The following is a 13,037-nucleotide window of genomic DNA, read 5'->3' on the forward strand; positions in this document are numbered from 1 at the left end:
ACTGGAAAGGAAAAACTCAATGCATCATGGGAATCCCCCGGCAGACTACATCTATTGCAGCATAACTAAGGGAGGATTCAGGGTCACCTGGTCCAGCCCTAACTATATGCTTTAGCAAAAAGGAAAGTTTTAAGCCTAATCTTAAAAGTAGAGATAGTGTCTGTCTCCTGAATCCAAACTGGAAGCTGGTTCCACAGAAGAGGGGCCTGAAAACTGAAGGCTCTCCCTCCCATTCTACTTTTAAATACTCTAGGAACAACAAGTAGGCCTGCAGAGCAAGAGCGGAGCGCTCTAATAGGGTGATATGGTACTACAAGGTCATTAAGATAAGATGGGGCCTGATTATTCCTCACCTTGTATGTGAGGAGCAGGATTTTGAATTCAATTCTGGATTTAACAGGAAGCCAATGAAGGGAAGCCAAAACAGGAGAAATATGCTCTCTCTTTCTAGTCCCTGTCAGGACTCTTGCTGCAGCATTTTGGATTAGCTGAAGGCTTTTCAGGGAGTTTTTTGGACATCCTGATAATAATGAATTACAGTAGTCCAGCCTGGAAGTAATAAATGCATGAACTAGTTTTTCAGCGTCACTCTGAGACAGCACAACAAACAACACCCGGCCCAGGCAGAGAGTTTTTTTACAGTTTTCCTCAAATGTTAAAACACAAAAGCCAATCCTGTAACCCAAATGACCAGTAGTCTAAACACATTTACTAAATGTAGCCACCATATACCAGTACCATAAACACATGTCACATGAAGACACAATTCACAAAACACAACCCTCTGTACTCATAAATCTAAACACATTTTTCCTTGCCAAAACACATGTTGCAAAACAACTCTGCTCATATTCTCAAATGAAAGCCCATGTGATGCAAAATGCTTGCCACAGTCACCAATCTGTGAACACAGGGAACACACCTGGCGTCAGTCACTACACACAACGACTCAAAATTGAAGACACCTGTTGCTAATGATGTGACCCCACCTATGAAAGCATAGTTTGGTGAAGATGCCAAACAATCACAATGGATGAAGGCATTCGAGCGTGCGGAAGGAGAAGAGCTGCAGGCCAAAGAGGAAGAGGGGATGAGATCAGAGGAGGAAGAGGTGAAGGCCTAAGAAGAAGAGGAGTTCGGAGTAGAGGAGGAAGACAAGGAGGCCAACAAGAGAGAGGAGAAGGTCCAGGTGGGAGAAGAAGACAACCTCGCACCATCATAACAGATGATATGCGAGCAACAGTAATTGATCATGCCATTGTCCATGGCATGACAATGGCTGAAGCGGGACGAAGAGTACATCCAAACCTGAGTAGGTCCACCGTGGCCACCATTATCAAGGCATTTAGACAACACAACAGGTATAGTACGCTATTGCTTTCTTTGTCACACTACAGTTTTACAGGCCTGTGAAAGTGGTCTGTTACCTTACATGTAGTTTTACATATAAATCAGTCAATTGACAACACATGTTTCTTTCTTTAGAGCTGAAAGAATGCCACATAGAGGTGGGAGGGTTGCCATATTCACAGCGGCACAAGAAACCCTCATTGCAGATATGGTCCGTGAGAACAACTGCATTAGACTCCGAGAGATCAGAGACAAAGTCATTGCAGATAATGTAAACTTTGAGAACATTGATGCTGTCAGCGTGTCCACAATAGACCGAGTTCTCCGGCGCCAACAGATGAGGATGAAACAGGTCTACAGGGTTCCCTTTGAGCGCAACTCTGCGCGACACATAGGACAACGTTACGAGTATGTGCAAGTACGTATACATCCATGTCCACAGTACAGTTAGTGGACATACTGTGTTGCTTAGTAGCCTACATTACTTCTGGACAATACTGTGCTACCTGATTGACCGTTCTGAACACCTGTACGCTTTCCCATGTTCACAGAGGATAATGCAGTTGGACGCGATGGCCAGACCCCATGAGTACCTCTTCCTGGATGAGGCTGGCTTCAACCTCCAGAAACGAAGGCGAAGAGGCCGTAACATCATTGGCCAGAGAGCCATCACTGAGGTTCCTGGCCAACGGGGGGGTAATATTACTCTTTGTGCAGCTATGGGTACGGAGGGGCTTGTCCACCGGTATGCTGTCCTTGGGTCTTACAACACCCAACGTCTCCTCACCTTCCTAGAGGAGCTAAAAGACATCCTCCTGGACCGTCAACAACACCATCCTAGGCTAGCACATCACATGTATGTGATCATTTGGGACAACGTCCGCTTCCACAAGACACACCAAATCAGAGAGTGGTTCACCACCAACAGTGACCACTTTTTAAACGTCTGTCTGCCACCCTACTCCCCTTTCCTGAACCCTATAGAGGAGTTCTTCTCATCATGGAGATGGAAGGTGTATGACAGACAGCCATACACAAGAGAGAACCTCGTACGGGCAATGGAGCTGGCCTGTGCTGACATCCCAGTGGAGGCCTTCCAGGGATGGATTCGCCATTCCAGGGCTTTTTTCCCGCGGTGCCTAGCAAGGGACAATATAGCCTGTGATGTGGATGAGGTGATGTGGCCCAATGCAGCTCGGCGACATGATGCCGCACAGTGACTGTGTGTAATACTGTAAAATGACCGTGTAGACAATAAAAAAAGACTTCACACCCTGATCATGTTTCCGAGAGTACTGTTGTGTGCGATAGATTCTGTTTTTGCATTGAGTTGTGTTACAGTAGTGTACGTACATGCAGGATGTTTTTATAGATTTATAGTCTTCATGTGAAACTCACAAATCTAAATGCCTAATCCTCTGCAGGGTTCTATAACGATCCGTTACTGTACAGTTTATAAAAATATGCATTGGCAGTTATGAACCAAAGAACCTTCTCACAAATTGAGCATTGTGTTTTCAATTGTTTTGCTGTAGTGTGTAATGCTGTGTATAGTGTTTACAGTTTTGACAGCTTCGAGCTGCTCTCTTGGTGTGGGAGTTTGAGTTTTGCAGTGGGAAGGTGTGGTTGTGTTTATGTAGCTTTAGAGAAGGGTGTTGTGTTTGGACATTGGGGGACCTGGTGGTAACGTTTGTGACATGTGTTTTAGCATTTGAGAAAAACTGTAAGCAACGAAAGGAGATTATCTTCCTCAGAGAAGAAAATGAGAGAGACTGCTGAAGTAGATAAATTGTTCAGCCAGCTTCTTGAAAAGGAAGATATTCAGAAGGAGAAAGAAATGGAACTCCTAGACGTGCGTGGAAGGAACTTTGAGCTCAAAGCAAAGCTTGATAAAGCAATAGAAAAACTCAAAGAAATCCTCCAGCAGAAGAAAAATGAGAAGGACAAAAAGGATCAGGAGCTGCAATTAAAGCTTGATGAAGCTCTGCTAAAAAATACAGAAATCCTCCAAGAGAAGAAACGGCAGGACATAGAACTCCAAAACTTGGGGATAAAATACAAAGCACTGCTTCAAGAGAAAAAGCAACAACAGAAAGAAAGCAAGCTTGAAAGCGAGCTGAAAACAAAGCTTGATAAAGCACTGCAAAGAAATGACCTGATTCTTCAAGAAAAAGAACAACTGGAAATAAACCAGAGAGAAATGCGGTGCCAACTCCAAAGCATGGACAAAAAATGCAGAGTCCTTGAAGTAAAACTTGATAAAACTGCAGTGCACAAGCAGAAATATCAAGAGCTGCTTCAAGAGAAAGAACAACAGGACATAAAGCAGAAAGAAGACAAACGTTTACTCCTGGACTTTGAGAGAGAAAACCAAAAGCTGCAAGAACTTTACAAGAAAATGAACTACAAAGCAACTGAGATGGAAGGAGAGAAGGAGAAACTGCAAAAACAGTGCTCAGCAATGCAGAGTCAGCTCAATGACATGCTGACAAAAAACACCGAACTCAAGGAACTTTCAAACACCTTGAAGCGCAAAAACACTGAGGTGCAGCTGCTAAAGCAGCAGCTCGAGAAAACAAATGAAGACCTGCAGTGCAAACTTCAAGAAACCGAGAGGAAAAGTCAGCAGTTAGAAGACACAACAAATTACAAGAGCGTTATACAGAGATGCAGGAGGCAAAGGTAATGTAGGAGGCAACATCTAAAGAGTTGAAAGGAAGGCTCAAAGACAAACAAGCCGAATTAGAAGAAGTGGAGAAAACATGCAGGAGACTTGAGAAGGAGAATACCGAAACAATCGATCAGCTGAGAACCCTGATCCTAGAGAAAAAGGTTCTCGTGGAAAAGCTCCTGGAAAAGAAGAAGAAACGCTTCCGCTTTTTCTGGAGGAAGGACACTCCTGCTTTTTCTTCTCTTTCTACTTTTTCCACTGCTGATGTCACCTCGTCTTCCTCCACCTCTGTTCCATCGTAATTTTGACCTCCCCTCTCCTGCCCTCTCCCTCTCTCCTGACACCTTGACACCTCTCCCTCCCCTAGCTCCCTTGAACTCCGAACACCTGTCCCATCTCCCTCCCCCCTCTCCCTCTCTTTTCACCCTCACCCCCCAACAAGTCCCGACAGTTGACTGCCCCCTCTAGAGCCTGGTTCTGTCATAGGTTTCTTCCTTTAAAGGAGTTTTTCCTATCCACTGTCGCACCTAGTGCTTGCTCAGAGGGGATTGTTGGGGTTTTCTCTCCTCTAGCTCTTTCCTCCTTTCTATCCCTTTCTTTTACCCTCTACTTTAACCCCCCCCCCCCCTTCTATTTCCCCAAAAGCTTAATAATAAACACAATTGGCTGCATTTTAAATGTGTCTGATCAACGTCTTCATTCAAGAATGAATTGTCTTTGTCACAGAGTCATGTGTATTTTGTGTTTTCCTCGGGCTGGTGATCCTCACGGTCGTTCAGCCCAGGAGTCCAGATCATTCGTGTTTTAATCACATTTAGTGTTACATTTTAGATCATCACAACAGGATATCCACAATTTAGGATTCAGGCATTTGTTTTAGTTTGATATCGTAATCATTCTATGATTGAGTAGTTTACAGAACCAGCAGTTAGCAGCAATAAATTCAAATCAATGATATTTGCAAGCATTCCTTTATACACAGCATTTCAGTCAGGTTGAGGTCTGGACTTCCATGCTGTAGATTTGCTGCTGAGCTTGGGGTCATTATCCTGCTGCATGGCCTAATTTAGAAGAAGCTTTATCTGTCAGACAGACAGCCTCACATTTGACTCTAAAAATCTTTGGCATACAGAGGAGTTCGTTGACTGCAAGGTGCTTTATTGCTTGTGTCTGCAGAAGAAGCTCAAATCGCCACACTTGAACCAGCATATTTGACAGTGGGTTTGAGGTGTTTAAGTGTTTGAGTGTCTGAAATACTGACATGTGAACGGCAGAATATAATGGTGAGATTTTAGTGCTGGTCAGATTGCATACGGACTGCACATTATCAGGTTTTACACTTTTGGATCTGTGACCATTCAAACACCAGACAGTACTGTTTCTAATTTCTTTGTGCAACTTTACAATCATAATCTGTTTTGGGGGGTTTTTTCAGGGAAAGAAGGGAAGTTTTATTTTTAATGATCAGTGTCAGGGATTAATCACTACAGTGACACAAAAAAAACTCTAATTATAACCATAATCCTGATTATCAGTCAACACAAAACACATTCAGAAGTCATGTTTTCACAGATTTATTTTGACATTACATCATATTTTTAAGAGGAACATTCATTAGGCTTAAACAAAATCATACAAAAGAATTTTTAACGCTTGCATATTGTTAACCTAGAAGCACTTTTAGTCTTTGTTAGGTTTATCTAAAAAGAATTTGGCAAACACCCTTTTTTGAATGTCATGCACTTGCAGGCTGCAGTAACATTTGAGTTTTGTAAGTGCAAAGGTCCATTCAAACAGGTGGTGACATTACAATCCTTGGTTTATGTACATTTTGGAGCTTGTCAACATTCAGCATTTCCAAAAGCAGAATAAAAATTTGAAAGCTTGAAGATATATTTACATGTACATTTATTTTCCTTCCTTGTGGTCATACAAATTTGGCCTCTGATTCTTCTGACTTCAGATGTTAGTAAAAAAAAAATTGTTAATTGGGCAAAACTGTTTTTTTAAACATATCAGGAGATTTATTTTCCCTGACATCATCTAAACACAGCTCCTTTGCAATACTGATAAAGTTTCTCTGTACTTATATTACAGCAGATCTAGAAGCTGTATCTAAATGGCGATTCTCTGTTGTGTTTCCCTGTATGTGTCTGCACATATACTTGGCCAATAAACACGATTCTGATTCTCCGTTAATGAATTTGTATAAGGTCAAGTCCTGGATATTTTACTAACTGTAACAACAAACCACTGCTTCCTACTGTATGCATTATAATCTACAGCATCTACAAAGACACCTTCCAACAAACAGCTACACTCTATGATCTCAGCTAAGTTAATTAAAGGTTTGTGCTTTCTAGACATTCCCTGTAATGGAAAGAGCAGAGGGGTGTGGTACTTCATCACGGCCAGAAGGAGGCGCTGTGTAACCATCAAACAAAAGACCCCAGTGTTGATAAGGCAAGGTACTGTACGTTACCACAGGGTATGAGGATACAGGTAGGTGGCAAAAATCAATCAATCCATCATCAGTCACCACAAATCAGATTAAATTTGTTACGTTCATTCAGGTCCTGATGTATTTTTAGCTGCATAAAACTACTGAGAGAAAGATATTAAACAAAAAAAAGAGAAATCCAAATAGATTCAATTAAATGTCTCTTTTTTAACCCGTCATAAACTTCAGTGGTATTTTTAAGAGAATAGTAGTAGTTATGAAAGGGTAGTACTTCAGAAAGTCTGAGGATCCATGAGTGCAAGGCCATTCAGAAATAGTCACGGTACATCTTGACCCTGCTCTACTTTGTGAGTGAAAACTATGAAGGTGTGGATATTTAACAGTTTATAAGGTCCTTTCTCTTTTGTTTCCTTCTTGAATTTGTCTTTCAAGTGGAAGACATTTGATTTCAGAAGGGACAATAAGGCACAGCCCCTCACAAGCTCAGGTCGATGATGATGTGCTCAAAGATCTGCGTGTTTCCCTTGAAACTCGAGGAAAAAATAAAGTCCCTGCGGTCGGTAGATACCACGGTGAAAGAGCGTGGAGCTTGGATGTACACCTCCTTAAAGCGGTCAAAGATTTTGTTGTCCTCGTCCCACAGGTAGATCTGTGAGAAGGTGTAGTCGCTTCCCAGAGCCAGATAGTAACGTTCCTTGAAAGAGAATGGCTGGAGAATCATGGAGCCTCGAGAGGGCAAAGCTTGGATCTCAGCAAACTGTTTGGTGCCCCAACGCAGAACTTTGGAATCACCGATATACCGCGTCATAGCCAGGTAGAGCTCTTCCTTGATCCGGAAGTGTTTCACAACCACTACATCCTCCATGTTGGGGATCTCACCCTGCAGGATGAACTTCTGGTTGCTCCGGCTCCACTGGTAGATCACTGGAACCTGTGAGCGGCTCGCTAGAATAAGGTGAGCTTTCCCATCCAAGTCGAGAAACTCTACATCCGTGTCGCGGTACCACTCGTGCAGTGACTGGTACGAATAAAAGCCATTATCATTCCACTTGTAGAGGGTGGAGAGGCCGGCTTTTGAGCTGTCAGCAATCACAAAGAACCAATCAGAGCCAATCTGGAAGGCCTCAATATCATTGGGCTTAGAGATCTTGGACACCTCGATATCCTGGAACTTATTGAACCTGCTTTGGTCGTCATCAAACTTGTAAATGTGGGAACCACCAAACAGCTGAGCCACAATGACAAACACCTCATTTTCGATGATGACAGATTTGCACCCCACAATGGACTGACCTAAAGGGCAGAGAAACACATGAATCGCGTGAGAATGAAACTGGAAGCATTCTGGGAGTGTTTGTTAGCCTAATGTGTGATTTAGACTTCCTAACTTACAGTGTCACTGGAAACGCCCTTTAACCCTTCACCTAACCTTCCACGTAACCTGACATGCACCTCTTGAGAGATGTAACTACACGTTGGGTCGACACAGCCTGCAAGGACTTAAACGGTTAGAAGGTTGCGCTGCAGGATCAAGAGGGGTTTCCAGTTATGTCGTAAGTTAGGACACATTTCCTGCAGAAGGCGAAATCAAACTTTACCTGTGATGTTATCATAAGTCCTGAAGTTCATTTCTATGTGGTCCCACTGGAAAATCATACAGCTCTCTGTGCTGGGAGCAGAAATGGCCACGTAGACATCATTCTTATAGCTGAATGTGTCAACAGACAACGATTCTGAGGCAACAGACTGATGAAGGATGAAATCTGTGGAAAGGAACATTGGGAAATGTATTTTACACAAACCAACAAAGCCACGTTAAATGAATGCCCTCTACACTTCTTAGAATGACTCTGCTGAGTTCTCTCATCCTGATCTCAGCTGGACATGAGAGAAGGGCAGCTGGCTCAGGTGTTTCTCACCTGTGGAGACACACTCATTCTGCAGGCTAGTCATATCATTGAGGCGCTTGCCCTTCATGTCCTCTGGTCCAGCACACACAACATCTGACACTGTGGCATTGGTGTTCTTTAACCACGTCATAAGCCACTTGGCTCTGCATTCACATTCAAAGGCATTGCCTCGCAGGTCCCTGCAGAAAGAGAATATTGTATTTCACAGCTGAACAGGGAGAAAGACAGACTGCAAGAATTACACAGTATGCTATTTACCTATTACTATGTACAAACTCACAGCTCTATAAGGGAGTCAAGGTCAATGAAGAGGTCCCTGGGCAAGGCTTTAATGTTATTGTTTGCCAAAGACCTGGAAACAAATGCAGTTGATTATGAAAAGAGACATCATTAAATCATGCATCAGTTGTATTTTCAGTCACTGGAACATACAAGTGAGTCAGGTCCCTGAGTCCTCTGAAGGCATATTTTGATGTAGTCTCTAGTTTGTTACTCTCAATGAATCTGTGGATCAACAAGAAGAAAAAGAAAAGTATATTTTGATCAATTTCAACATTTTGCCAGCTAAATGGTAAATGGCCTGTATTTATATAGCGCTTTACTAGTCCCTAAGGACCCCAAAGCGCTTTACATATCCAGTCATCCACCCATTCACACACACATTCACACACTGGTGATGGCAGCTACAGCTAGTAAACCAAATGGTAAGTGGACTGGTTCTTGTACAGCACTTTTCTATTCTACCTGAGCACTTGAAATCCTTGAAACCTGTCTAATTCAGACCAGGACTTTTTTCTGTGCATATTCTATTGATGTGTTTTCTATCAAACACTGACACTGATGGATACAACCGAGAGGAACTTGAGTATCTTGCCCAAGAATATTTGGCATGCAGACTGGAGCTGCTCTGCCTCCCTAGCTACAGCTACCAATTAAAAGAAGGTTCAAAAAAGCAGCTACACACACTTTATATAATGTACATATTTTCTTTTTTTACAATAATCAAACAATTTGAAAACATACAAGACAATATATAACGAGGCCTGTTGGGGGGATGTTGAGCGCACTTTCTATATTCTTGCTATTTCAGTTTCAGAAAGAATATTTCTGACATTGTACTGAATCTGGTGAGCTTTCCAGAGTCAATTTATACCATAATGTTTGTAAAAGTTGTGTAAGAGCTGATTGTGATCATAGCTACCCTTGTATTTGATGTTTCTGTTAAATAGCAATGACTTGATGCTACAGTCACATGTATTTATTCTGGGGCAATGGTTCAGTGAAAGGCTTTGTTTATTTTGTTATTTGCAAGACTTTGGAATATGTGCATATAGACTCACCAGTAACGTTTTAGGTACACTTGTTCCACTATCATATGGCAGCTACTCAATACATTTATGCACATAGACATGGTCAAGGCGACTTTCCGAAAATCAAACTGAGCATCAAAATGGGAAGAAAGGGGATTTGAATGTAGCATGGTTGTGGAGTATTTCAGAAACTGCTGATCTGCTGGGATGAGCAGGGGTTCTCTGGGTAGAAATGCCTTTTTGCTGCCAAAGGTCAGAGGAGAATGGCTAGACTACTTAATGTTGATAGGAAGGCAATAGAAACTCTAATAACAACAGGTTAAACCGATGTGTGCGGAAGACCATCTCTGAACACACAAGTTGCTGAACCTTGAAGCGGACAACTGCAGAAGACCACACCTAGTGCCGCTCTGTCAGCTGAGAGGAACGGGAAACTGAGGCTACAATGACAGGGGCTCACCAAAAATGGACAGCAGAAGACTGGAAAAACGATGCCTGGTCTGATAAGTCTCACCTTCTCTTTAACATTTGGATACTAGGATCAGAATGTGCAAGCAGATGAAAACATGGTTCCATCCTGCCTTATGTTAATGGTTCAGGATATTTTCTCGGCACACTTTGGGCCACATCATCTAAACATCACAGCCTACCTGAGTATTGTTGCTGACCATGTGCATCCCTTTTTGACTACAGTGTACCATCTTCTGAAGGCTGCTTCCAGTAGGCTAATTCGCCATGTCACAAAACTCAAATGATCTCAAACTGGTTTCTTGAACGTGACAATAAGTTCACAGTTCTCAAATGGCCTCCACAATCACGAGGTCTCAGTCCAATAGAGCATCTTTTGGGAGGGGGGGGTGTACCCAGTAAAGAAGCTGGTGTACTTTGGTGTGATGAATGAAAAGAGAAACAAAGATTGTTTTCTAGTTGTACTGGAACCACTAGAGGGCGTGTAACCAACAACTGCCTACCCCACTGGAAAAATGCCAGCATCCAACAGAAAAGCTTCGTTCCCATTAAAACAACCTCGCAAGTCTATTTTCACCAAACTGATGTAGAGAACTGAATATTCAGTTATTTTCTTTAAACTACTTTCATTAAAAAACAAACAAAGAAAGAAACTCACAGGTACTCCAGATGTGGTAGCCCTGAGAATGCATCATCTCTTACAGTTGTCAGGGAATTGGAATTCAGAAGCCTGCAAAAAAAATAAGCATACAATCAATTACAGTGCAGCCAACTGCAGAAATGCAACGCTTCAGGCTTTTCTCTAAAACATAGAACAGATTAAAATGTTTCAGCTTCCAAAAGCAGAGCCAAATGCTGTAAGCACAATTATTAAAGCAATGTCCAAACAAAATTGAGTTAAATTAGTTATTATATTATCATATTTTATGGCCTCTTGTCATTTGAATTCAATGTTTTACTGAAAAAAAAACCACCCTACATCTTACCAAATAAAGTATTCAGCTGAGAATTATTGTGTATGATGACTTTGGCTAGTGCCACGCCTTTGTTTAGGCTGACATCACAGCTGTCACTTGTGTTGTAACAAAGCAGACTGATGGTTGAGCACACTGTAGGTACTGGGCAGCACTAAAAGCTCAGATTTGGGTTTCCATTATTTATTTCCAGGTGTGCACCATTTGAAAAGCCCCGGCTACTAAAAAGCTTAACCATGCACCAAACAGTCTTTATAAATCATTACTTTATCTCCACTAAAGTAATACCCCATGTGCTACAGAAGCATAAATGCCTCATTTGATTCGTGCTGCTATAACCAATGCTTTATGTATAATGACCGTCGTGACTCCATTATTGGCCTCACATAATGATGCATCTGCCATTTTAATGCCCAACATTTGAAACTGATGCTTTATGTACTAAAAGTAACTAATTTGAAATCTGCCCGATAAGAACCTTTACTTAAAAATGTCAACCAATCAAATCATTTTAGAAGTATCAAAGGCTGGCAAAGTATCCTTACAATAGCTGGAGAGATGGTATGTGGGAAAACATCGCCTCTTTGACCTCGCTGAAAGTCCCATTCACGATACTCCTAAAAACAAGGAGCAAGCAGGAGAAAGTAAAATGCTGAAAAGTGATCGGCGAGGAAACAGGGAGAAAAACACTGCATTGCTTTTTGCGATCAGCTCTTATTTTATAGGGTGTTATAAAATGCGCACAGCTATAGAATCATACTTGAGGCTGTGGCTCGAGCATATATTGCATGTATGCACTGCGGAAAACGTACTGTTCCATTTAAAACATATATCTTTACAGTGCAGGCCATCTACTCACAAAGAAGTGATTTCGTTGGGGGTCATTCTTGGGATATAGGAGGACCCGACGCAGATGATGGACTCCTTGGAGCAGCTGCATGTTGAAGGGCATCGGAAAGGCTTTTTTAAATGACCCGGCTGACACAGGCAGCACAGCGACACGAGGAACAATGCCCAAATGTTGAGAGCTGGCGGCATCTTTCCTGTCGGGCTTTCATGTGTGAGGGTTGCAGAGAGCACGGATCGAGGCAGATGGCAGCGCGCGTTTCCACCCTGCACCATGAAATGCTGCACTGGCTCCCTGACATCAGCAAATCAGCTGCGACTCCCCTCCGTCCACTTTAAATATTTATTAAGTCAGCGCTCCAGTCTGGTAACTGTTGGTTAAACAGCCACACGCGGGAATTGATTAGACGTTATTAGTCAGCTTGTGACCACCACGTCTCTTCTGAGCTGATCTGTTTTTGCCCCAACGTTTCATATGTGGTCAGCGTCGCTTGCCTTTTTATTTTTTTGAAGATAGGTGTAGTTTATGGAGCTGTGGTGTATTATTATCTCCAAACAAGCACGCTAATTATAGATTTCAGAAATTAATTTCGAGCGTCATGTTTATCCCCAAGTGCATTTTGTTGCCAGTTTACACGTAATTTGAATGTTCTTTGTGTTATTTCTGGCAGTATTTAAACACAGCTGGCTGCTCAGTCTGAATAACACGAAGTCAAACCATTTGACTCACACGTAGGATGTTATATAATGTCGGCATACCGTAAGCTGTAGATGCTTCCTTCATATAGAAGGTCAGAGGCGCATAATTGCAGCACCAAGGACAGCGCCTCCTCCAGCGCCCTGCAGCCATCCTGCACAGGCTGTAAAGGAAACACTGAGCAAATCCCGAGTAAACATCGGCTTTTTAAAATATCTGGACAGGCCATCTTGTTAAGCAGTAAATGCAGATAAGGATGGCTGCTGATCTGCATGTTTGAAGGAGTACATGCACCATACTTATCTGCACTCACTGCTTCACAAAATCAAATATTTCAGAAAGGATGGTAT

General features: G+C 42.3%; 2 protein-coding genes across 2 annotated transcripts; one reads left to right on the forward strand and one right to left on the reverse strand.

Moving 5' to 3' along the window:
• The first annotated feature begins 1,029 nt into the window (after window positions 1-1,029).
• LOC146580386 (uncharacterized) lies at window positions 1,030-2,570 on the forward strand. The gene is made up of 3 exons (XM_085268057.1): window positions 1,030-1,361; window positions 1,486-1,768; window positions 1,902-2,570. Exons 1-3 carry the CDS (start codon window positions 1,030-1,032, stop codon window positions 2,568-2,570), a joined length of 1,284 nt encoding a protein of 427 aa, XP_085124183.1.
• A 3,009-nt stretch (window positions 2,571-5,579) lies between these two features.
• Window positions 5,580-12,438, reverse strand: LOC146580387 (leucine-rich repeat LGI family member 2-like). Its single transcript, XM_085267122.1, has 8 exons — window positions 12,004-12,438; window positions 11,690-11,761; window positions 10,829-10,900; window positions 8,825-8,896; window positions 8,673-8,744; window positions 8,402-8,571; window positions 8,081-8,245; window positions 5,580-7,775 (listed from the first exon to the last, which is right to left on the reverse strand). Exons 1-8 carry the CDS (start codon window positions 12,264-12,266, stop codon window positions 6,958-6,960), a joined length of 1,704 nt encoding a protein of 567 aa, XP_085123248.1. The 5' UTR covers window positions 12,267-12,438; the 3' UTR covers window positions 5,580-6,957.
• Window positions 12,439-13,037: the final 599 nt, after the last annotated feature.

This window comes from Mchenga conophoros, linkage group LG3 (assembly GCF_057382185.1).
Source record: "Mchenga conophoros isolate Kocher_MC1m ecotype Shallow Benthic linkage group LG3, M_conophoros_male_GT1.1, whole genome shotgun sequence".
Classification (NCBI taxonomy): Eukaryota; Metazoa; Chordata; class Actinopteri; order Cichliformes; family Cichlidae; genus Mchenga; species Mchenga conophoros.

What these genes read in the sequence shown, in the direction of transcription:
- LOC146580387 (XM_085267122.1), bottom strand. Translation starts at nt 12,266, where the DNA reads ATGGTGCAGGGTGGAAACGCGCGCTGCCATCTGCCTCGATCCGTGCTC. An exon ending in CTACCACATCTGGAGTACCT is followed by an intron (nt 8,897 to 10,828) that starts GTGAGTTTCTTT and finishes GTTGATCCACAG; the next exon opens with ATTCATTGAGAGTAACAAAC. An exon ending in GACTTATGATAACATCACAG is followed by an intron (nt 7,776 to 8,080) that starts GTAAAGTTTGAT and finishes TCTGCCCTTTAG; the next exon opens with GTCAGTCCATTGTGGGGTGC.
- LOC146580386 (XM_085268057.1), top strand. Translation starts at nt 1,030, where the DNA reads ATGGATGAAGGCATTCGAGCGTGCGGAAGGAGAAGAGCTGCAGGCCAA. An exon ending in GCATTTAGACAACACAACAG is followed by an intron (nt 1,362 to 1,485) that starts GTATAGTACGCT and finishes TTCTTTCTTTAG; the next exon opens with AGCTGAAAGAATGCCACATA. An exon ending in AACGTTACGAGTATGTGCAA is followed by an intron (nt 1,769 to 1,901) that starts GTACGTATACAT and finishes CCATGTTCACAG; the next exon opens with AGGATAATGCAGTTGGACGC.